The sequence below is a fragment of the Pleurodeles waltl genome, chromosome 12 (assembly GCF_031143425.1).
Source record: "Pleurodeles waltl isolate 20211129_DDA chromosome 12, aPleWal1.hap1.20221129, whole genome shotgun sequence".
Lineage (NCBI taxonomy): Eukaryota > Metazoa > Chordata > Amphibia > Caudata > Salamandridae > Pleurodeles > Pleurodeles waltl.
In genome coordinates this window covers 185,158,466-185,184,452 of record NC_090451.1, presented here as the reverse complement: position 1 = coordinate 185,184,452, position 25,987 = coordinate 185,158,466, and the positions used below count along the sequence as shown (strand labels likewise).

At 45.0% G+C, this 25,987-nt stretch overlaps 1 protein-coding gene across 1 annotated transcript in view; it reads left to right on the top strand.

Moving 5' to 3' along the window:
• Positions 1-564: 564 nt before the first annotated feature.
• The window catches only part of CRISPLD2 (cysteine rich secretory protein LCCL domain containing 2), a 139,488-nt gene continuing 114,065 nt past the window's right edge, over positions 565-25,987 (top strand). Inside the window, exons 1-2 of the mRNA XM_069217670.1 lie at positions 565-870; positions 19,771-20,087. Of these exons, the coding sequence (XP_069073771.1) occupies positions 19,848-20,087 (240 nt within the window). The 5' untranslated portion in view covers positions 565-870; positions 19,771-19,847. The remainder of the gene's footprint in view (positions 871-19,770; positions 20,088-25,987) is intronic.

Here is a 25,987-nt window from a genome sequence, read left to right as displayed (position 1 = left end):
ACGCTTTGAAACGCTGACTGGTTCAATTCGCGAAATAAAAACAATATTCAAATAGTTTTAGTCTACGTTGATTAAGTTGGCCACGAAGGTTAGCGCTCAGAAGCTAGCCTCGAGTCACTGCAGACTCTTTACAAATCACTGCTTAAGGTATTCGGTTTTTAAGTTTATGTGATGCTGTCTTGTGTTATCCTCGTTCATAAAGTGATTTAAACCTGCATCGTGAAACACAAGTGCTCTGGGGTAGCCAGCAGGCAGTATATATGCTGATGTACAGATGCTCTGATTTACATTTCACTGGCGGCTTTTCGGAGTTTTTTTTTTAGTTTTTGTTATTGTTTCACGGCTCGCACCCTTGGCATTGTTTGCTAACCCGACTCTGAAGCGCCCTCGGCAGGTCTACCAGGCCCAGCGTCCTGCCACAGTATGTGGTTTCCTGCCCCCTCTCGGGGTGGCTTTAAGGGGAGGAGGATTTGGTCTGGTTCCCACACGTTTGCCAGTCCCACTTCCACCCTCCTGACCCCTCCCACCCTTCCTGCCCCACCGCTCCCCCTCACACACTTATCTGCCGCTCTCCTCAGACCCCGGTGACTCGGCCTCTGCTTTCGTCAGGGGAGACGGGGGCGCGTGCCAAGAACGCAGGATTCCAGGAGCTGCGCGAGCCCTCGCCTTCCCAAACCTATAAATACTGCCTCAGGCCCGGAGGCGGCCAGAGCACAAGCTGCCGGTGAACTCGAAGCGCCCTTTTGCTCCAGCGCCAAGAAGAAGCTCTGAGCCCTGCCTGCCCTACTCTGTTAGATAACGCTCACTTGCACACCTCATCCCTTGCAAGCACTGGCCGAGGAGCTCAGGACCGCCTTACCGGGCTTGCAGGTAAGGGGAGCCCCTAGAGGCTGCTTCTCGGCTTTGTCCTGTTGCGCTGTAATTAGATATTACACAGTAAGAGGAGCTATGCGGTGCCGTTATGATATGCTCTGCTATAGTATGTTATACTAAGGCATGTTATTCTCCCATACGCTGTGCCTTTGCATGTTTTGTGGTAGTGTTGTATCGTGCTATATGCTAGGTTGTGCAATGATGTGATGCGTTTGCTATATCATTTAATGTCGCATCATGCTTTTGTACTATGTTGTGATCAATTATGGTATAGTATGTTTGCTATGCACTGCCATGCTATGTTATACTATGGCATGTTAATTGATAAGTGTTGCTTTGTTGAAGCACGGTGTATACTGTTATGGTATTTGTGCTATGCTGTGCTATAGTGTGCCATGCTGTTCCATTTTATATGCCACCTTATGCTATGTCCCGGTATGCTATGTTATATTACACGATGCTGAGTGATGCTCTTGTGATGTTTATTCTTGGTTATGAAATTTTAAGATACAGCATTCTAGTCTATGCTTTATTACATTGTGCTTTTTGTGATACTTCTGACGAAGTGTTAAGTCGTCAAATGTCATGGTATGATATGTACAGCTCGCGACCGTGTGCTATACTAATAGTATGTTGTCAGCATTTGTCTAGTGCATTGCTACTAGATGGATGGCTTCGTAGCGCTCTAAGGACATTAGGTATAGTAAGTATGTTATTGTGTTGGTGCGCGCTGCTGTGACTTGGTATACTCTGTCTTCAAACGTGGAAGAGTAGTTTAAAGATGGGTGCTGCACATGCCTGGGACAGGAGTTGGACAAGAGTCAGAGATGGCGAACTCCGCTTTACTTTCATCTTTCTGCGCAGATACCGTTGACTGGACAACATTAACATCGTTGCTACTCCCCGATGTGAACAATGCGTTATGCTACGTGTAGGGGTCGGGCGTCGGTAGCCGTGTTCGTGATGATTGCCATACGAGCCTGCTCTGGACTCTATGGTTTTCAGCTTATGGTCCAAAACTTTTTCAAGGTGCTTTCACCTTTTAACCGCCCCCAAAGTTACGAGATGCCCTTGGATATACTGAAGGAAGGCACTGTGGCCACACCGGGGGCAGTTAGGCACCCCGTCCCCAGAGAGAATCCGTTCCCAGACACCTTCCTCCCAACAGTGGCTCGGCTAGGTACCGGCAGACCCGGAGGCTCTGGCTGGTATCTCGTTCCTCGAGCCGCTCTGGTGGTACCCTGCGCACTATAGAGGCCCGCTTGGTACCCTGACTCCCTTCAGAGTTATGCTCTGTTAGCACCCTGCGCACCACAGATGTCTGCTTTGGTGGTGCACTTGCACTCCCTTGTGCAAGCCCCGTTTAGTGCCCTCCACAGATGCCCTTTGGTGCCACGCACTCAAGGGGTGCTCTGTTTTGCACCCTCCCTTGTGCAAGCCCCGTTTAGTGCTCTCCACAGATGCCCTTTGGTGCCACGCACCCCAGGGGTGCTCTGTTTTGCACCCTCGCCCCCTCCTTTGTGCAAGCTCCGTTTAGTGCCCTTCACAGATGCCCTTTGGTGCCACGCAAATCTAGGGGTGTTCTGTTTTGCACCCTCGCCCCCTCTATTGTGCAAGCCCTGTTTACTGCCCTCCACAGATGCCATTTAGTGCCATGCACTCCAGGGGTGCTCTGTTTTGCACCCTCGCCCCCTTCCCAGTACAAGCGTTGTTTAGTGCCCTCACAGATGCCCTTTGGTGTCACGCACTCCAGGGGTGCACTGTATTGCACCCTCAGACCTTCCCAAGGCATGCTGTGTTTCGTGCTCTGCCCTCCCGCGATACCCTGCACACTATCGTCAGTCTCTTGCCCAGGTGGACGAGGCTGGGTACTCCGCCCTCCAGGGGTGTGGCTTGTACCCACCTTACTGATACTATTTCGGTATTGACCCCTGCTCCCCAGGAGCTCGGTTTGGTTAGGAGCCCCCAGTAGCGCCTCGGTTTAGCGCCTGCTCCCCTGAGCCGTGCAGCTGAGCTCTGCCGCTCTCCACTCCCTAAAGCCAGCCCAGCTGTGCGGACGACACTTGATCGGTGCAGTCGTGCCCACCCCAGCTGTACTGATTAATGGTACTGGTCCGTGTAAACGTACCTCCCCCTTGGTGCTCTGTGCTGATGGGGTTATTTAACCCGCCTAACACCTCCTTCACTCTCCCATGGTGTGCGGTGAGTAGCGGCACTCACCGCTATGCCCAGCCATCCGGCCCCTCTCCTGCACTCAGCCGATGAGACCGGCACGTCTTATTCTTTCTCCCAGGTGCAGCTAATGAATCATGTTTGCCCTTAAGTCCTCCAGCCCTCCCCGGTGATGTGTTCGGCTCATATCCTGTGTCCTTGCTCCCTACACTGAGCCGACATGGAGTCTCAGCTGCTCTTTGTTTCCCTCCACCCCCTTAGCCGAACTTACGAGGTCTGCTCGTTTTAAGCCATTTTTCCTCTCCTATGTGGAGCTGATCAGCCCCCCAGCACTGAGAATTCCACATTCTCTCTAAAGAGCTGATGAGTTCTGCTGATCTTTGTCTCTCTTCTCTGAGATAAACTAATGAGGTCTGCTCGCTTGAAGTAATATTCCCTCTCTCAACTGGACAAGTGGAGATGATAGGTCCTCCTGTCCCGACCCCCCCCCCCCCCACCCTTTTCTGCGCTGATGACTTTTGCTGGTCCTTGTCGCCCTCCTCTGAGATAACCTTACAAGGTCTACTCGTCTCAAGTCATTTTCCTTTCCCATGTGGGCTGATGAGTCCTCTTGATATGGGAATGTCCCCCTGTTTTGAGGATTCCCCCTCCCTCTCCCACGCTGATGAGGTCTGCTGCTCTTTCTCTCCCTTCACCCCCTTAGCTGAACTCACGAGGTCTGCACGTTTTAAGTAATGTTTCCTCTCCCATGTGGACCTGATGAGTCCCCCTGTCACGAGAACACCTCCTTCCCTCTCCTGCGCTGATGAGTTCTGCTGGTCTTTTGTCTCCCTCGCCCGAGCGGAGTTCTTCTGTTTTTAAGTCTCATCTGAGCCCATGAGTGAAGTTGCCATGTAACTCCTAAATTCCTTCTCCTGAGCTGACGATTGCTGTTGATCTGTACGTTTTCTAGAAATTGATGAATTATGTTGGTTTGTAAGTGCTAATTCCCTCTCTTGAGATGATGATTCCTGTTGATATTTGTGTAATAATTCCCTCAGTTGATGAGTTCTGCTTGTAGGACCTTCACTCTCTTGAGCCGACGAGGTCTGATAGTCCAACTCCTGAGCTGATGAGTTCTGTTGGTCTATAAGTCCCCCACCCCCCTCACTTGAGCTGATGAGTCCTCTTGATCTGTCCGTTCTCTTTCCATCTCCTGAACAGATAAATTCTGTTGGTCTGTAACTTCCCCATCCATCATCTGAGCTGATTAGTTCTATTGATCTGTTCCCCCGCTCCCCCACTTGAGCTGATGACTTCTGTTGGTCTGTAACCTTCCATCCCCCACACTTGAGTTGATGAGTTTTCTTGGTCTGTAATTTCTCCTTCCTATCTCCTGAGCTGGTGAGTTCTCATGGTCTGTAAACTGTCCATCCGTCGCATGAAGTGATGAGTTCTGGTGGTCTGTAAATTGTCCATCGGTCGCATGAGCTAATGAGGTATGGTGGTCTGTTAGCCCCCCTCCTCAGATGAAGTGAGCTGATGAGTTCTGGTGGCCTGTAAGCCCCCCTCCTCAGTTGAGCTGATGAGTTCTGGTGGTCTGTGAGCCCCCGTCCTCAGATGAGCTGATGAGTTCTGGTGGTCTATAAGCCCCTCTCCTCAGATGAGCTGATGAGTTCTGTTGGTCTGGAAGCCCCCCTCCTCAGATGAGCTGATGAGTTCTGTTGGTCTGTAAGCGCCCCTCCTCAGATGAGCTGATGAGTTCTGGTGGTCTGGAAGCCCCCCTCCTCAGATGAGCTGATGAGTTCTGTTGGTCTGGAAGCGCCCCTCCTCAGATGAGCTGATGAGTTCTGTTGGTCTGGAAGCCCCCCCTCCTCATGAGCTGATGAGTTCTGTTGCTCTATAAGCCCCCTCCTCAGATGAGCTGATGAGTTCTGTTGGTCTGGAAGTCCTGCTTCCATCTCCTGGGGTGTGCCTATGTCATCTTTCAGCCCACACCGTATTATCCAGCATCCCTTCGGTCATGCAACAGATGTCCACCCTTCTTGCTTATGTCTTCTCGTCTGCTCTCGCTACTCTGTCTAGGTGAATTACGCGCACTTTGAAGTTTTTCTAGAGTTTAAACATTTCCTCGGTGAAGCGTTGGGGCCAGCAGGCTGCCCTGCTTTCGCCCTTAAAATGAAAATAAAATAAAAGCGAATGACAATTTTGGATTGATTTTCTGTTGAATATGGAGAATCAGCGGGGACTTTTAGTGACTTATCCCGCGAGACGAAGTATAAACCCTCCAGACACCCTTATCCACGATGTCACATTATTCAAGAGCTCTAGAGATAGCTCAGCAGGTCAAGGCAGCTGCTAAAGAGATTTGTGTTTAAAACTCAGATTGGAGTCCGTGAAGGATGCCTTCTCAGCCTTTCACCCCCACAAATTGAGAAAGGGTACAAATGAGTCCAGCTGTCGGGACAGTTGTTTGCGCGATATGTAGCCAGCTTCCTGGCAGTACACGCACATATTTAAACGAGGTCTTTCTCCGAGGGCCGTAGCTCTTTTCTGTTTATAAACTTTGTGTTAAATGTCTCTGTTCCAGCTGGATTTCATCCGGCCTTTGCTTGCACTGGTTGTCTCCCTCCTTGGTATATTGGGATATCTAGAGTGGATCCGATACATAGCAGTTTCTAAGCATTACAAGCAGCAGCTGTTATCATTACCTAAGGGTGAGTCAGCCATGCCCGGATTCAAACAGTGACCTGCGGTTCACCGCGCGTGTGAGCGGCGAGCGTTTAAGTCGCCCAGCTATCTTGCCGCCTGCAATAACTCCTGGTTCCATGTCAGTTTGTACTCTGTACCGCATGTACAAGTAAGTGCTATTGGCTTTGACAGGCCCCCTTTCCAAGCCTGCCTGAAAGCCGCTGCAGCCCTGGCCCCCTGAAATCCCACCCGGCCATCACCTCTGCGCTGTAACTCGCTCTGGCTTGCGGGGAGCCGCGCTGTCTGCACCTTTGCCGTTTTTTCCAAGAATTACTAGCTCCTTATCAGTCCCAGATGTTGCCAGGCCAAGGTTGGCATGTGATTGAAATAACCAAGGAGAAGTACATTTAAGAAATCTTTGTTTTTAAAACAAGAAAAAAATCCCACATGGAAACCTTTTAGAAGGAGGGGGTTGGGGCGTGGAGTGGAGGGGGTTGGGGGGTCACGCAGGGAAAATGCATTGTGGGTTAGAAGTAATTTTATTGTGGTTTTCTTTAAGGCTGAAGTCTATCAGTTGTTCAGAACTTTCCTCTTCATGTTATCAGCTTTGCTGAGAAGTTGGCCGTGTTCCTTTAAAAGCCCTGTTCAGATGTGTCAGCTCTGCCCCTATAAATGTTAACATGTATGCCTAACTCGAGGCGCTGGTACCGAGCCAACAAAAGTAAATGAAACCTGCTGACGATTCAGTACTGTTCCACTGAACTACAGTAGTCCTGCTGATGAGTGCCAGTACCTCACCAATAAAGGTAGGACAGAGCAGAACACTGAAATGTCGACACTGTCCCTAAAGGAGGATGTAAATACTTCTGACAAGTGCCACTATTGTTGTATTACTAGCATAGCCGTCCGTTTCTGGAATGTCCTAATAAATGTATGGCAGCCTTACTGTTCCATGAAAAGCATAGCAACCTCGCTGAGAAGAGCTGGGACTGTCCTATAAAGCAGCCCTGCATAGAAGTGCTGGGGCTGTCCCTGAAAGTGTACAGCAGCTGTGCTGGGAGGTGCTGGTACTGTCCTGTAAAGTGCACAGTAGCTGTGCTGAAAAGTGCTGGTACTGTTTTGTAAAATGCACAGTAGCTGTGCTGGGAGGTGGGAGGTGCTGGTACTGTCCTGTAAAGTGCACAGTAGCTGTGCTGAAAAGTGCTGGTACTGTCCTGTAAAGTGCACAGTAGCTGTGGTGGGAGGTGCTGGTACTGTCCTGTAAAGTGCACAGTAGCTGTGCTGAAAAGTGCTGGTACTGTCCTGTAAAGTGCACAGTAGCTGTGGTGGGAGGTGGGAGGTGCTGGTACTGTCCTGTAAAGTGCACAGTAGCTGTGCTGGGAGGTGGGAGGTGCTGGTACTGTCCTCTGAAGTGCACAGTAGCTGTGCTGAAAAGTGCTGGTACTGTCCTGTAAAGTGCACAGTACCTGTACTGGGAGGTGGGAGGTGCTGGTACTGTCCTCTAAAGTGCACAGTAGCTTTGCTGAAAAGTGCTGGTACTGTTTTATAAAGTGTACAGCAGCTGTGCCGGGAGATACTGGTACTGTCCTTTAAAGTTTACAGCAGTTCTGCTAAGAAGTGCTGATACTGTCCTATAAAGTTTACAGCAGCCCCGCTGAGAGGTACTAAAGCTCTCTAATACAGCAGCCCCACCGAAAAGTGCTGGTATTGTCCAGTGAAGTGTACAGCAGCCTTGCAGAGAAGTGCTGCTACTTTTCCATGAAGCATACAGCAGCCATGCTAAGAAGTGCTGGTACTGTTTTATGAAGTACAGCAGTTCTGCTGAGAGGTGCTGGTACTGTTTTATGAAGTACAGCAGTTCCGCTGCGAGGTGCTGGTACTGTTTTATGAAGTACAGCAGCCATGCTAAGAAGTGCTGGTACTGTTTTATGGAGTACAGCAGTACTTTTGCGAGGTGCTGGTACTGTTTTATGGACTACAGCCTGCTGAGAGGTGCTGGTACTGTTTTATGAAGTACAGCAGTTCTGCTGAGAGGAGCTGGTACTGTTTTATGGAGTACAGCCTGCCCAGAGGTGCTGGCACTGTTGTAGTAAAAACATAGCAGCCTTGATGTGAAGCGTTGTTACTGTCCCAGTAAAGTTATAGAGGCCACGCAAAAAGTTCCGATGACATTCCAATTAAAGTACAGCAGCCCCACGGAGAGGTATTAACACTGTCCTAGTAATTATGTAGAAGCCCTGCTGAGAATTGGTACTGTAAAATTAAAAGTATTGCAGCCATCGTGAGAATGATTAGTACTATCCCACTAAAATATAGCAGCCCTGCTGAGAAGTATATGCACTGTCCCATTGAAGGGATGGCAGCCCTGTGGAGATGTACTGGCTCTGTCCAAGTAAAAGTATAGTATCCCTGCAAAGTATTGGTACTCTCCCAGTAAACGTATGGCAGCCCTGCTGAGAAAAACATATGCTGCCCCACTAAAGGTTTGGCATCACTGCTGAGAAACATTGATACTAACACAGTAAAAGTATGGCCGCCCTGCTTGAAAGTATTGGTACTGACACAGCAGAAGTATGGCAGCCCTGCTGAGAAGTATTGGTACTAACCCAGTAGAAATATGGCATCCCTGATGAGAAGTATTGTACTAACACAGCAGAAGTATGGCAGCACAGCTGAGGCATATTGGTACGAACACAGCATAAATATGACAGCCCTGCGGAGAAGTATTACTAACACAGTAGAAGTATGACAACCCTACTGAAAAGCACAGGTAGTGCCCCAGTAAAAGTATGGCAGCTTTGCTTAGAAGTATTGGTACTGTCCCAGCAAAAGTGTGGCAGCCCTGCTGAAAAGTATTGGTACTGTCCCAATAAAAGTATGACAGCCTTGCTAAGGAGCACAGGTACTGCTCCAGTAAAATTATGGCATCACTGCTGGGAAATATTGATACTAACACAGTAAAATTATGGCATCACTGCTGAGAAGTATTGGTACTGTCCCAGTAAAAGTAGGACGGCCTTGCTGACAAGCGCAGGTGCTGTTTCTGTAATCTATAGCTGCCCTGCTGAGAGGTGCTGCCAGTACTGCAACCACCCACCCACATACATTTCACCATTGCTACACCCTTGTTGCTTTCAAGCATTCCCTACTTTTTGCTCAGTCCTCCTTTGTTTAAAACTCATCTTCTCAGCTCAACTTTGAGATGTGCAGATGGTAGTGGGTGGACAAGAACAGCAGTGTGTGACTCAACTAGAGTGTTTGTTACAGGTGGGAACTGTGGAAAAGCCGCGGTCTCATCAGGAGATGTTTCTGAAGGAAAAAGTGTGATTAAAGGCGTAGACTGGGGTTATAGAGAAGGTATCAACCAGAGGGTAAATGGCCTTTGAAGAAGTGTGGGCTTCGGAGAGGGTGAGGCCTAGTGAGGAAGCATGGGCTGTGGTGGACGTGTAAAGCAAACAGTGTGAATATTCTAAAGCGGAAGGGTGGTCTGTGAAGGGAGTGTCCGCTATGGACTAGGAGTGATGTTGCTTTGGAGGCGGTGTGATATTTTGGTGGAGGTTGAGTTTTCAGAGAAAGATTTGTCATTGCAAAAGGTGGGATTATAATGTTGGCATGAGTCCTGTGGAGAAGCAATGGTCTTCGAAACATATAGTCTACGTGGTAGAAATACGTTTAGGAGGGCTATGGGCTATATGGTGTAAGGACGAGACACTATCTATGGTTTTTATGGAGGAGCTGTATTTTAGGTGTAGTGTGTGAAGCAGGGGTGTTCCATGAGGATGGCTATAAAGGAGGTGTGACTTATTGAGAAAGGATGATTAATGGAGGTGGTGTGGTTGATGGGGGTGTTGTGATCTTTGGAGGTGTGGTTGATGGGAGGTGTTGTGATCTGTGGAGGTGTGGTTCTTGGGAGGAGGTGTGGTTCATGGAGGCGTGGTTCATGGAAGAGGTGTGGTTCATGGAGATGTTGTTATCCTTGGAGGTGTGGTCTGTAGAGGATGTGTTGGGCTTTCGAGGATGTGGGATGTACGACGGATTTGCAGCCTATGGGGCGGGCTTATGTAAGCAAAAGGTGTGGTCTGTCATGGCAGTGTGACCCGGAGGAGGTGTGATATTATGATTGGGCGTGGTCTACCGAGGCGCTCGTGCCTAAGAAGGGATAGTGTATACACAAGCATCATATGTCTGCCAGTTTACTGAACTAGTGCTGGCCGTAAGACAGGTGAGAATGACCTGACCTACGACTTACTGTCGGAGCCCACTTCCTCTAAAAACCAGATCAGGCTGATCCACTTTTTCATTTTTCGTCTCTTTCAAAGGATTATGCTACTGATTTGACATGAGTTATTGCATATCTGGTTCCAATTAAATCTATTTTTCCTCAGTGCTTGAAACAGAAATGTAGAAGTGCAATTACTCACTATCCGAGAGTTCCTGTTTACTACTAAGAAGTACCAGAACTCTTCCATTAAAAAGTATTGCACCCTTTCTGAGAAGTGCTGGTCCTCTCCCATTAAATATATCACACCCTTACTGAGAATTACTGGTATGCTCCTTTTAAAAGTATCACACTCCTGCTGAGAAGTGGTGGTACTCTTTCATTAAGAATATCACACCCCTATTGAGAAATGCTGGTGCTCTCCGATTAAAAAATATCACACCCCTGCGGAAAAGTGCTACTATACTTCCATTAAAAATGTCACACCTCTACTGAGAAGTGCTAGTACTCTCCCAATGAAAGTATGACACCCCTACTGAGAAGTGCTTGTATTCTCCCATTGAAAGTATGACACCCCTACTGAGAAGTGGTTGTATTCTCCCATTGAAAGTATGACACCCCTACTGAGAAGTGCTGGTACTCTCTGATTAAAAAATATATATCACACCCCTTGCTGGAAAGTGCTAGTATGCGTATATTAGAAAAATTACACCCCTACTGAAAAGTGTTTGGTAATTTCCCATTAAAACGTATCAAACCCATACTCAGAAGTGCTAGAACTCTACATTTTCAAGACCTCGACAGTCCGTGACCTTTTAAAGCACTCGTTTATTTAAATTTTATTTCGAAGATTTTAAAGCGCCCCCTCCACCAGGAGGCCTGTTCAGAGTTTGGGAAAATGTCTGCCTTGTGGAGGCAGACGAACGAGAGGTGGAGCGCGCGCTCGGGCCAGCACTATCATTCTCGCTTTCGTCATCCAGCAGAGGGAAAAGTGTTGTTTACATATTAATAACCACGAGAGAGGAATACGGAGAAGAAGAATGCACCGTCTGTTGCACAATCCCGGGCGGCGGAAAAAAAGGCGGGAGCGGCGAAGAAGCCAGTTTTGCGCTCGCCATGCCTGACAGGTCTGACTGCCTGCCTACAGTCTGCAAGCACAGTGCATCTTTATGCCGACAACTGGCCGGCCTCGCGGCCACCAGCCACAGTGTACATCATGTCTGACACTTGTGGGCAAAGATACATAGAACATGAGGGCAAAAAAAGACCAGCGGGCCCATCCAGGCCGCCCCGTTCCAGCGGTGGACTGCAACATAACGACATGGTGAGATTTCAAGACAGTGTGGTGCCAGTGAAACATGGGGACGGCGAATGGATAGACTAACAAACATCCAGGATCTGTACGACCTCTTTGTGGTGTTAATTAATTTTTTGAACTTCTTGTGGTACCAGTTTTTAAGGTGTCAATGAATTATAGGACCTATTCGTGGTAATAATCACTTCCAGGTTTTTTGTTGTTGTTATCAATGATTCATAGGACCCTTTTGTGGTACTAGTCACGTCCAGGTCTATTTTGGGAGCAATGATTAAATAGAGGACCTTCTTGCTGTATCAGTCACTTCCAGGACCTTTTTAGGGTTTCAATGAATTAAAGGACCTTTCGATGTATCCATAAAATATAGTTTTTTTTCCAGGCATCGTTGAATGATTGGCCTATTTCGACCAACCAATGAAATATTGGACTTTTTCTGCCTATTGATAAAAGATAGAACCTTTTCGATGTATAAATGATTATAGGACGTTTTCGTGGTACCAATCACTTCTTGGACCTTATTGTGGTATCCATAAATTATAGGACCTTTTTAATGTATCGAATTAATGAATTATTGGACCTTAATTATAGGGCATTTTTGTATATTGATGAAATTGTGTGGTCGAGGCTTCTACTTGGTGGTTATTAAATCATTGCAAATACTCCAAATACAAAAAATACGTGACTTTTTTGGGGTATTTGATGTTTTGTGAGACTTTTCTGAGGTAGCAATACATTACTGGGGCTGCTCAAGGTTTCCTTTATATTTGAGGTTGCTTGGCAAAGTACTCGGCCTGTTACACCGGTGTCGAGTATCATAGGTGCCACTCAGAACATTTTAAAGGGGCGCTACATCATTTTGTGGTATGCTAGTGCTCGCTCAATGAATTGTTCTCTCAAGGCATGCCACCCTCTCTGTTATGTGTGTGTTTAAGTCTGAACATGGTCTGTCCCACTATATGGGCATTGTGGCATTTTCCCGGTGGGCCGCTAGCCAGGGGCTTCTCTTATAGTTGAATGGGCGACCCAGACTTGAGTGCACTTGGCCTATATAATTGAACAAACATTGGCAAAGCTAATAGGTCTCGACTATTGGCCGTATTGTCTTTACCGATGTTTTGTAGTATCAGATAAAACGATAAAAAAAAGGGGGGGAAAGGTGTGACATCACTAAATGGACATGTGTATGTGTGATGACGTATGTGCATAAATGCATCAGCATGCACGTATTCTGATGAAATAATTATATTTTTTACTAACCCTGTTTTAAATGTGCTGCTTTTTAAGGCAGAGGATAGAGGGACACAGTTTTCTGCATGGCAATGCCTGAAAAAATTGAATATATATATAAATATATATATTTTTTAAAAGACTGGGGTGCAATGGAGGAGCAGGTGGAGGAAGCCACGGGAAGTAGGCTTGGGGGATAAAATAATGATAAAATGAGGGAAAAAGATGGGAAATGCAGTACACAAGGGAGAGAGCAACATGGAGTATGGTGTGTGGGGGAGTTTGGTGGAGGGATATGTGGCGGGGTTGAAAAGCACAGAAGGGAGAGAGATGGAAAACTCATACACTCTAATGGAGTGCTTACCTAAAAAAGTGGTTCCCTAAAAGTGCACAATAAAAGGGTACAAGTCAGTCAGTCAAAAGGATGGGAAAGAGGGATTGCTTCTAAAAGTGCACAATTGAAGGATACAAGTCAGTCAGCCAAAAGGATGGGAAAGAGGGATTGCTCCGGGTGAGGGACACACACAGGAAGAGGAAGGTACACCATTGAATAAGAAGCAGCAAATGAGTGACAATAAAGCCAACCAGTGGTAAGCAATGTTTTTTTCTGTAGTAAATTCTTGATAAGCCCACAATAGGTCTTGCACTGTTTGGTAGGAAAGGCCTAACAATTGTGTAGTAATATGCAGTGTTCAGACCCATGTTTTTCTACATATTTTCTTTGGGGGATCATCCCCTCTAATCCACTGGAGAGGATCAGGTTCACTTGCTTCAGCTCAGTGCACTGCTGCTTTCACCTTAGGTAGTTTTGATTTACAGTATGGCCCTTGTTCTCATGCAGTAGTACAGGAGAGAAGAAGAGGAAAATAAAATTGCACCTAAACATCTCCCACTGGCACACACACAAACGCCAGCAATCATATGTCATGACATATACAAACTAGATGCCAGAGGGCATGGACAATAAAGTTTTCTTACATTGATACACACGTATGGTGGCCAACTGTCCTGTTGTCCATGGGGTTCTCCTACTTTGGGTTGCAGTGTCCTAATGCCAGCACAGACCTTGCACGGGAAGCCAAATGTCCCAATTTTCACAAGTCAAAAAGCTCATCAAGATAATTTGAAGGGCTCACATGCAGACTAGGAATGGCCGTGCAAGGTGTCCCACTCCGTCTTTCAGCCTAAATGAGCTGCAAAGCAGTACGAGCCAGTGGCTAACATTTGCTTACTGCATGGCTGGGAGGGACAACCTGCACCGTAGGAGGGTGTCTTGACGATGTACTCAGAACTCATTTGGCTTTTAAGATGCTATTAGGGAATTTTGATACCTTAAAAGCAACAGCCTGAATAAACCTGGGCCGTTAATGGAAACATATCCTTGATGAGTATTTTCTTTGTTAAGCCAGTTTCAAAGTGCTCAGGAATTGTAGAACAACAGAGCAGTATGATTTAAAAAATATCAAACCGTTTGGCACGGTACGTGACCCACATGGTAGTGCTGTTTGTGTAATTTAAAGATGAGTAGAACAACATTTATTTATTAATTCAATATACATTTAACACAAGTAATACCTGGTGCCCAAACCATTCGAATAGCTCTGTGGGCCTCGAATAGCCTGAATTGTCCCACTTGTAGCAGTGTGATGGTTAGTGGTGCAGGTGATGTCACTGGCAGTGGTAATGGGAGGTGCAAGCTGCGGTGGTCTCCTGAGAAGCGCCCCAGCTCCTCTGTATTTTATTCATTTACTTATTTCTACAAATTAAGCACTGGGAGGGATAAAGGAAAGTTGGCCACAAGAGGACAGTAAACGTCAGCTTGAGCGATTCACTGTACGTTAGGTAGAATCACGACCGCACATGTGATAAGGACATTTTGTTAACAGGCGTGGGAGGAGCTATATGTCGAACAGCTGGCCAATCCAAATAGTCTGAAATCATTGAAGAGAACGCCACAGTGCGTCATTTGCAGTTTGTGGCTTTGAGCTTATTTGATTGGGAAATGGCATTTTAAGTGAACACCTACTTATCTGCAACATCAACACAAGCCTCTCCAGGTTTAGAAGATGACTAGCGGAAGCTGTTGTACGCTGGCAGCCGGGGTAAACCTTTCAAAAAACTTTCGTCAGACCTGACCTTCGTACCACAGCCTTCTTATGTCTGGCTAGAAGCAGCCTTAGATGTTCCAGGGATTTTTAATTGGATTTCTAGTTAAAGCACTTGTGTGCTTCTCCTAAAGTCCTGCATCGGGTCTTTGTTCACCCAAGGAGCATCACATCTCCACAGCAGTAAATCATGTATGTGACTATAAGACCAATGTATTCTGTTCTCCAAGTGCTGCTTTCAAGGATGGATAGACTGAAGTCCCTCCTTCCATAGGGCCAGACCTTGTCCAACAGCCCACTTAGGGTTTCCCGTGTATTCAGCTGTAGCCTGGCATACCCTGTCAAAAGTTAATGGGAAAGCATTGACGTAACAAAGGCCCCCAAAGCCCACACAGTGTGTGTGTGTATGGGGGGGGAGGCGAGCTTAAGGGGGCACACCTGAAAACAGTACCATGGCCTGAGAGCTCCTGAGTAAGCCCAGAGTTGGGTCCCTCCATTTAATTTGCATGGGGGCCCCCTCAAGTTTCGTTACGCCACTGTGGAAAGGGATTTAATTTTACTTCTCTGACTTGATGAAACACTCATCATATATATTTTTTTTTAATTCTGGTCAGTGGAGGAAAAAGGGGTGTCTTTTTGGGTCTGGTGTTAGCCAACATGTTTTAATTTTACTAAAATTAAATATATAGAATACTTATTTACAGGGGCTTTCAGTCAGCCTTCTTCGTCCATTGTTTATTGTGTCATTCACATTTTCATCTGCCCGCTACAGAATCCACCATGGGGCCATCCACTTCAGCTGTTTGCTAACTTCACTGTGAGTGGCTGCATTCTGCCAATCCAGCACATCCACACACAAAATTGTTTCATTAAGTGCCTGGGCTACTACGACTGTGTGTTTTTTGAGAGCAAAACATATTTTTGTTTCTAACTACTGTTTTTTTCTTTGAATAAAGTTTTATAAAAAACATGGTAAAACAGTTCATAACACTGCAAAAAGGCCGGGTTTATGAGTAGAAAGTGAAAAGAACCTTCAGCTCTCAGCTTTATAGCAAAGATCTGCATTGTAGTTTGAGTACAAAATCAATACTGTAATGAAAAGGGTAAGTACAACAAAAATATTAGTATGATTAAATATATGATTAAAAATACATTACTTAACAAGCATTTGCAAAGCCAATAGCTCTGGAATTAATGTGCCAACACACGCAAATACACCCATCCACAAATAATGTTTGCATATGTTGCATGCACAAATGCTGTTTCGGTGTTGGGTGCGGGGGACATTGGTTTAGGAAGTAGCAGAAATTGGTTGCTGTCTGTGTGGGATGCAAATAAGCGATAAAGAACTAGAACGAACTGTGGGACGATTCAGTGTGCTTTTCAGATGTAAAACAACTCTGCATGCATCCCAATGGAAGTACTTCCTAGAGAGCTGAATGATGCACCAAACAGCACGCGGTGAGAGAGAAATACTCTTCTGGGTAAAACCAAAGCCCATTCTATGTATATTTTAAAGAATTGGTTACAGTAAGTCTTGTAGAGAAAATTTCGTGGACAAGCCAGCCCCCAAAAATAATTAAATAAACTCATCAACATGAATAGGACCAATATTAGCTGCCATGTGGACAGGTGTGACTCTTTCTACCTTAACCAGTTCCAGCTGGAATGCCCAAAGCCATGCTCATCGATCCCGCTCCTGGCAAGAGTTTGATTTGTCTGAAGGGCAGCTCCATCATCACCAAGATTTGGTGAGTTAACAAAAGTAGTTTGTTCTCCCACTGAGCTAGAATCCCTGCCTCCCATTTGGAGCTCCCTGGGCCCGAGTCTAGACCACTCTCCTAGTGTCTGACGAGGAAGTAAATATCTTCTTCATATAGCCCCTCCTCGCATGTGTCAGGGTGAGATGTGCACGTCTGAAGAACAAAAAACAATAAGGTGTTTTCCACACTGCAAGAACAAAACAGAACAATGCGTGCACCGACGTGAATGCCTTTAAGGCTCAAACTAAAGAACAGTGTGCGGCTGTAAACCACAACCATGCCTGCACAAGGTTAATACAACAAAAACCCAAAGTGTTTCATTCAAGCTCGTTTATCAGAGACACCGAAGCCAGTCTATCTTAGCCACTTACTCAACACGTCTTCCTGCAGGCGGCTGACAGGCAACCACGGCACTCAGGCTTTATCACCACTGGCGCTATCATACACATCAGCCATCCAGGAGGAGTGGAGGATCAAACACGCCTCCAGCCGGCCTGCATGCACTGCACTCACGTCACAGGCCGGCTGCACAGGCTCGCAGCAACCACAGGGTGGTGCCCGAGAGAGCATGGTACTGGCGCCCAGGCAGACCGTGGTGCAGAGGGCAAAATGCAGAGCCCCGTTTATCAGGGCGCTACCAGTCACACACAGGCAGGCCATGACCTTGTACCAACAGTCGGCATTTTTAAACCCCCTTTTGAAACCGCGCTTTCCCGTTTCACGAGGGGTTAAAAGCTCACACATACACAGGTGGGTGTTGCATCGCTTCACAGGTAGATGATCTCGTCCCTTACTTACAATCGTGTCTATACAGTTTCACAGATGTGGATACGTAGGTTTTTGAGGAAATGCCATTGATGGATTGTTCTTTTGGAATCTCTGTGTGAGGCAGGAGGCTCCCTGGCTGTTCAACTCAGCATTGCACATTATCCATGAAATCATACATGACGTTACATAAGAACTCATCAAATGCCTTACCAATGTCATCCTCAATGACAATGCACATTACATCATTGATGATGCCAGTCAAGGCATCAACGATGGCCTCACAAATGACATCACAAGTGACATCAATCACATTACACATAACATCACTGATGATGCCACTCATGGCATCATAAATGACATCATCAGTGACATCACACACAAGATCACCAGTATCACTATATATGGCATCCAACATGAAAACAGCAGGGACATCACCCGTGACTAGTGCCAAATTGTGTGATATGCAAATGACATCACTAATTCCATGGTATGCGTAGTTTTGTGACACTGGTTTATTCGTTACAATCTGTTCAGTTTTATTAGTGCATTGGGAGGGATGTCCATCTGCTGAGCTTTAAGGGAGGTATTTATGCATTTGTTTAATTGAGACCATCTACAAGAAGCACTTGTTACTAAAATCTGAAAGTGATCAGTGCTTAATTTGAGCCGGTGGTTTCCGATACTTTGCACAGGCACTTAATTGTCAACACCAGCACTTATGAAAGTCTGCCACATGGTGGTGCTCTCTTTCTAATTTAGAGATAAGGACAACAACAGTTGCTTATTCATTCAATATACATTAAAATTACTAATACTTGCCACCCCAGTCACCCTTGTAGCTTTGAGGACCTGGATTAGTCTGAACTGTCAATCTTGCAGGAGTGTGATAGTAGTTGTGTTTAACGAACTAAGCAATGAAGGTGACTGCAATTCTTTCCATTCCTACACGGTTAGGACTTCGAGTAATCACCAGACAACACAAGTCTGCATTATAAATTTAGCTAGGATCAGAACTGTATAAGATTGGCCACATGGTGTGTTCAAGAGTGTGAAAGATGGTGTATGCTTCTACGAAGGGGTAACACTTTGCCCCACGGTCAAACTGACCTATGGGGCCATCTAGCAGTGCCAGAAGAGCTGGTCTGAGAGGTCAGGGTGAAAACTAGGTTTCTGGCTGTTTCTAGGCCTATTTTGTGGCCTGATGCACCACGTTTTACTGTTGACTTCCCTGATATTACCACAAACATTACCTGCAGCAAGCACAATGCATACAGTGTCCCCGATCATGCAAAACACCTGTAGAGCATATTTTATAAGCTCCGAACTGCCCGATTTGCAAACGTTGCTATTTATTTACCAGTCTGATTTGCCAATTGGGGGGCACTTTTATTTTTATACTCGATCCTATTTCTTGCCCAATCTGACCCTGCTTTGCACTTCCTTTCTGTGTGTTCTGGTGACCTTTCAAGGGTGGAAAGACATGCAGAAGGCTTTGTCTACTACTGTGAACGTTTCACTACAGGGCTAAATCTCTATGGCTAGCTCCAGCAAATATTAGTCCAAGAAGATTTTGAAGAGTTAGTTTCATGGAATAAAAGTTTTAATGTGTACCACTGCAAAGTTAGCCCACAACAGAAGGCCATTAGCTAGCACCGCTGATGCCTTGTGCAAAAGTTTCACTCAGATCTCCATTTGCGCATCATTGTATGCTCTATGCCGTTGAGTGATGTTGATAAAGTCACTCTGTCCCTCGGTCGCAATTAATTTATAGAACTTCTTCTATTTTGTTAAATATCCCCAGATTTTGTTTCTCAAATTCTGGTCACCGTGATGTAGTTATATTTTTTCAATGAAATATTATGCCATAAACATTTTTAACAAAGGAAATTCTTATATTGTCTCTACAAAACCTTGTTTATGAAAGCTTTCCCCCCAGAATTTATAGAAAAGCTCTACAAAATTCATGACATTTTCTGAAAATTGCAACGTTTTTCATAGAATATCATAAATTTTTCAAAAATTATGTACTGCGATTTCACACACTCCTACTGAAAACCCCATGTATATAATTTCATTGTATGTGACCATGTAGGTGATGTTTTAGTGAAATCTTGTTCACCCTCCTATAATTAATGATTGGTGGAATGTTTTGAGTGATGGTAAAATGTATACAATCCCAGTAGATTACACTCATAACCTTCCTCTGTCCTCCAACCGAGTGGTATGATGTGCATTCTACTTATTTTTACAGCGTCAGTCCACTAATTGGCCGACACATTATTTAGGTCAATTTGATTGGCCAAAGGGTAGGCCAGTCACCTTGGCTAAATCATAGAATGACCGAAAAGTGTATTGATGCGGGTGGATCTATCCAGAGGTGAAGAAGTCAACCAGAAGTTCCAACCACTTTTGTCACCATAAAAGTATCATGTGTCTTATATAGTTTTACTTAATGTGGATTTGTGCTGTTCTATACTTTTCTAAATTTCAAAGTCAATGATTTTTGTTGTAACTGCTCCTGAAGAGTGAAAGATTAAACTAGCAACGTTAACCTTCAGGTTACGTAGGAATCTCTACACAGGCTACGTTAATCTTTCTTAAATTATGTTTCTGGTAAATATTCTGCAATCTTCTGACCTCTTTCCCCTCTTACCTCAGATTTTTAGGTCTTCCTAGAACATTGCTTTGGTCTCCAGCTCTATTACTACCTGGCTCCTGGAAGGACTAGCTTGGCCATGAACCCCACATCGTATTGGCTTCTTCCTCTCGGACTCGCGCTGTTGATGCATGCATCCCATGCCTTCATTTTGGCCAACAATACTTTCTTGGAAAACCTTATGAGCAAGTATCAAGAACAAGAGCCTCATTCTAGGGGCAAGCGGGCCATCTCCAGGTCTGACCGAGAGGAGATCCTCCTGCTGCACAACAAACTCCGTGGTCAGGTCCATCCCTCAGCCTCCAACATGGAATACATGGTGAGTCTGCTCCCCTGCTGTGGCATAACAAGGGAATCTCTCTAAGGCTGTTCAGGTCCTAGGACCACATCATCATATGTTGGTATATAGATGGAATTTGCATCCAATTATTTATTATTTATTTTTTCTATATTCTTAAAAGTCAATACACTGTTTCTGGATTATTATTGCATTTTAGTGTAAAGACGCATAGTCATCTGACAAATTAAATTCTTTCATAGTAAGCTGGAAAATGTATACAATGTTTAAAATCGATGTGCAGCACTGTTAGTGAGCTTTTAAAATAGTGAAATGTACATATGATCAATAAATACATAAGTTATAATGAATCAGACATATAACCTTTAACACACAATTTGAGAAAATACAGTGGCCAGAGGAGGGAAGCTGCCCTTTGATGTCAGTCTCGACTTAAAAGCAAGACTGCTTTGCCATGATGTCGAGTCTGCATGCATGTCTAAATGGCCATACCTCCAATAATCCCCAATCTGAAGTTACCATACCTGTAATGTCTTACCTTTCCTAAATTACCATGCCTCTAATAACCTTCCCACGCCCTAATGACCATACCTGTAACATCCTTCCCAATCCCAAATTACCATACTGGTACTTATCTTCACACACCCACAGTGGCACACCTCTATTATCTGTGCATGATATGTACTCTTAATAACATAACCCTGACGTCCGCATTTGCTGTCATTCACCCCATACTTCACCTCTATCCAGCTGTCTCCTCCTCACTTCTCCAGCTGTTTCTTCCTCATTCTTTGCTCTTTTCTTACTTCCTCCTCATCCCTTACACCCTAATGACCTCTGCCAAACTACACCGGTCTGCAGCTGCCCACTGGTCACTCCTTCCCCCTGTCACATGGAAATTCTCCCTCATTCATCACTCTCTCCCAGTTAGGGATCCAAGGAAGGAAGACGAAAGAAAGAGGAAAACTCTTGGCTCGCTCCAGCTGTCTCTACCTCCCTCCAACGATGTCTCCTCCTTCCATACCTCTGTGTGCCTCCTTTTCACTCCCACCAACCTCTTCAGCAGCCTCATTCCTCCCATCTCTACAGCTGCCTACATCTTTCTTTCATTATCTCTCTACAGTGGTATCTGCCTTATTGCTCATCCCTCCAACTGCCTCTTTCCAGTGCTCTTCTCTCTCCATCAATCTTCTCACTCCTTGCTTCTGTTTTCGTTCTCAACCCATATCCAGCTTGTTCTTCTCTGCACATTTAATTCACATTTCACCTCTTTCTGTTCTCAGAGAAGGTACATTGCCACTGCTTTGTACGTGTGTGCAATGTGAGTCCCACCACTTGCTTCTAACTTCCTCTTACTCGGTGTCAGGGCCCAATCTGTAAAAATATAAAACAATAATAAGTGCAAGACCCCAAAGATTTTCTTAGGAGAATGCCACCGGCTCGGCAAATGCTACGGTTGCCATATATCAAGCTGCTGGCCTTGATGCCACCCCATGGCTTTCTCTTCCAACATCTCACACTTCCTGCCTCTTTGTCTCACTCTTGCATGCTCTTTCTTTATCACAGCGTTTTCCTTTAGCACTACTTTCTGGTCTTGCTCTTCCCCATGAAAGTCCTTTTCTGCCTCTCACTTTCCAGCTTTGGGTTAAAGTCGAATGATGAAAAATAATCCCCAGTCATTAACCGTGGGTGCTGCCACCTGCAGGCACAAACTAAGCATATGATTGGAGGGAGTTTGTCCACATAGAGCGGGTCATACTCTTCCTATGTGGCTTCTGGGTGGTCATAGCAGTGGTTGCACTCCTTGTCAGCTAGATTTGATTTTGTTTCTCTAAGAGTATAGCTGAGAAATAGTTGTGAAAACCAGCAACTACAATTATGGACAATTACATACCTTAGGAAGAAACATGTTGAAGGACTAAGATAAAAATGGGGATATTTCCCAAGAGGTTGAACCTCTCAAAGGCTGGTGGGTCTTGGCTACAGTCAGGGATGTCCAGTCTCTAATATTTGAATTTGTGTTTTTAAAGAATCCGGAAAATCCACCACTTCCATCCGGCCTATGGCCCCACTGAGAGTTAAGACTCTTAATCACAGACTTCTCCTCATCCATTCCCACGCATCTCTGTCTAGTGCGATGGTACCCCATCTTAGAAAACAGAGGACAAAGTCATGCCTGAGTTTCTGGATAGCCACCCAAGATTGACCTAAATACAATAAACATAGATGGATAACATCGATAGTGACTGTTCTGAAATGTTTGTGTGGCTCCTGCTCTCAGGTGGAAGCATGCTAGTAAACCACAGAGGGTAACCCAAAAACCGATCAGGCTGGGTAGAAGATAATCATTACATACGACAACGCCCTAACGGTGTAAGCAGGAATCAGATACTGCTGATTTAATGTGCTGAATTTCTTTGTCAAGCGGTATGAAGAAATCTATGCAGAATAAAAAAAAAACAATTTGTCTGAGGTAAACCCTGTGGGAGTCTCTAGGCAGTCGAAATTTCGGGAGCCCCCTCTCAAATTATCTCCTAAGACGTTTTAAATGTTACCAACTGACAATTTTAATAAACCAATTCTATTACACAAAACTAAACATTACACATACGTATTTTGCACCAATTTCTTTTTTTTTTTACAATCTGATAGAAGATGAGCTTTTAAGAGACAAACTGTAATGTGAATCTGATGTCTACAGTTTATGTACTTTAAGTTGTTAATGGGTATATTTCTTTGAGTTGATTCATTTCTATCTTTAGAAAACAATTTAAGAAAGGTTGATTGTAATTTTCTTTTGAGATCCAATCAATATTATTTTGATCCATTGTGACGGGCCCCTAAAAGGAGTGGGGCCCGTAGGCCGATGCCTACTTTGCCTATTTGGTAATCCGGCACTGGAGTTATTCTAAACTGTATCTGACTTTCAGAGGCACTAATCTGTGACTGACCCTGTTCAGCCCTCCCGACTATTTAAAAGATCTACACTATTGGAAAGTTTCCCAGTTCCTCTATACGGCAGAGAGACTCTACCTGGAAATAAAGAGCTGGCTGAAAGCAAACACTAACTGGTGTAGGAAATCTAAGTCTGTTTTCACTGGCTAAGGATATGCAACTGCTGAAATTACCCAGTGTTCACTGCCTGCCTTGTGTTTACTTGGAGGGATGGTTAAGGCTCCGTCCTTGGCTTGGCTGAATGTCCCTTTCTAGAGGTTACACGAGAGAGTTGGATCAAATGAAAGGGCCTTATATTCTGTGCAATGAGCAATGATGTATAATATGGGCGCTGCCTAGGAAGCATACATAAAGTCCGGCTTACTGAGTCCTTTGTCTGTTTTGTCCTCCTACCTACATTTGCACATGGGCAGGCGTGGAGCCTGGTCCAATATTTACCAACACACTGTGGGCCCGATTTATAGAGCTATTTGTGTATGTGAATAAGGCTTACTCATTACAAATGGCTTGTTTTAGGAGGACAAGGAAAGGTGACCTTGAACGCGTACATCTTGTTACTCATCTGTAACATTAACCCAAGGTGGGAGTCATTTTGTTCATAACTAAATCCCACTCCAAAGGCGGGTAGTGGGGTCTCCCAGTGCAGTAGTACCCTTGTAACTTTGTGAATACAAACGTTGAAGATTGTGGATGTTCACAATCATTTCCCCAACTCATTCCCACCCTGAAAATGGTTGAAGATTTACCCCAATCAGGGACAGGAGTAAATCATATTCCAGGTTAAGAAGGAGGCGAAAATGCCCCCACAATGGTAGGGTGTAAAAAAAAGTGTTTCTGCATTAAGAAATAAGTTTCCCTTTGAGGAAATTTAAAAAAAAATAAATTATGCCATAGCACAAAGGCAGCGGCATTCCATTATGCTTGATTGCACATGTACAATTATACATTCAGTACTGCTTCCACTTTTGGAAAAAAAACATTCACTAAAGTTTGTCAGCTGCATGCTCGGCTGTACTTTTGGGAACCTTTGTGAATTTCCAAAAGTTGTAAATCTGAATCCATGCATAGACCTGTAGCTGCAGATTTGACATTCTTTGAACTGACTCCCACTCTCAAATCAAGTTGTAAGTCTGCTATAACAGAATGGGCACTTGCAGACCATTATGGGAATGTGGCAAATGGTGGTCATCGGCGCTTTCCAGACCCTGTTGCTGGTTGTTTCCTCTTGAAGATATGCCATAAAGTGATTGCAAAGATTAAATGCTCCCCAAAGCCTACAGCTTTTGTCTTTAGCTCTTCCAAAGAGATAATGGCTGACTGGTTATAAGCTGCGAGAAGCAACATGCATGAGAAGGGTGCTTAACAAAAAGCTCAGGTCCTGTTCACAAACTGCATTGTGCGCCACTGTGTGAATTAAAACAGATTCTGATACTGATTTCCAACGAGAAATTCTGAGCCATACCCGGGAGCCATGATAGTCTTGACTTCAAAAATTATTTCTACCACAGTTTTGCCATTGTGCACAAGAGCAGGTTAGGACCTCATCACACAGTGAATTACTGCAATTCACTCTACACAACATGTTACTGTAGACAAGGGGGTTCTGGCTTGAGTGTTGAGGAGCGGCGTGATGTTTGCCTGCTACACTCAGATTCTGTGTGCAAGTTTTGATAACCCCCGTGGTTTGTTTGGGTAACAGAAGCCATCGAATTGAAACACTATTTCTTCAGCAAAGATACGGTAAGAGGTGTAAGACTGTGAGAAGGTTAAGCAGTGGCGCTGAGGCAGTATCAGCTCTCAGAACTGTGCCCTTCGTCTTAGAGCTATCCAAGGCGAGCATGTTCAACCTCATCCATGAAGATACCTGTGGACTACACAGATATTAGACCGAAGGGAGTGCCTCAATGGTCACCTACTTGAGATGATAATACCAGTTTTAAGAGCAGAACACACTTTATAAAGATGTCAATAGATTTTCAAGATCCAATTGATTTATTTATCCTCATTTCTTTGACACCACTTTTGACATTTCTACAATACTTTAATTCATTTTTATTGGTTTTCTTAAATGCGATATTAGATGTGCAAACATTGTGACGATTAAAGAATGCACCAGACTTCAAGCATAAATATTTGGAGTGTGTGTGGTCCGTAGTTCTTAAAAGGTACTTGAGCATTTTCAAGGTTTTTGATCAACTGCTTGTGGTGCCACTGGTGGTCTGAGGTAGCCCTGTAATGTAGGTGCCCAATACAGTTTCTACTCCTGCTCATTAATTGGGTGTTCTGCAATAACTAATCTTCGAGACAACAGGCTTGTCTCTAGATGAGGGTGAATGTTGCATTTTCAAAGGGAAAATGGAAGAGTGTCTCAGGACATGAAGAAACGTTACACCTGGCACATCCAACATTGATACTATGTTGGTGCCACATGATGGGGCAAAAGGAGTAGAGCGGGGTCTACACACTGAACAAATGGTCAGCGTCCGAAGAATCCCCATGGCTACCAAGCTTCACATAGGCCCCATACACCCCAACATTCAGGGGCGTAGCTTGGTCAGTGAGATTCGTGGAGTGTGAATTGTAAATTTCCTGACTCAAAAACAGTATACTGAAGGGTGGGATTTGCCCAAGGTTTGGGATACACTGTACCCACGAGGAACAGGTTCGTTCTTATTTGCATTAGGTGGGCCCCTGTCTAAGTTCATGTTTAAAAAAACATAATAATTATAACGTTAAAACCTTTTAGCCAAAAAAGGACGAAAAACAAGCATGACATATTAGACCTGACTCAGGGCTACCAGACCCAACTCTCAAGCCGAGAATGCATTTTATTTGTGGGGAGGGGGCCACACCACAAACACCCATCCCCCAAAGCTACGCCCCTGCCAACACTATTTCAGCTAGGAAGGAGCACCCGACAGAGCAGGAATGAATAGGGGGCGAGACTGAATGCCGTAGATTCTCAC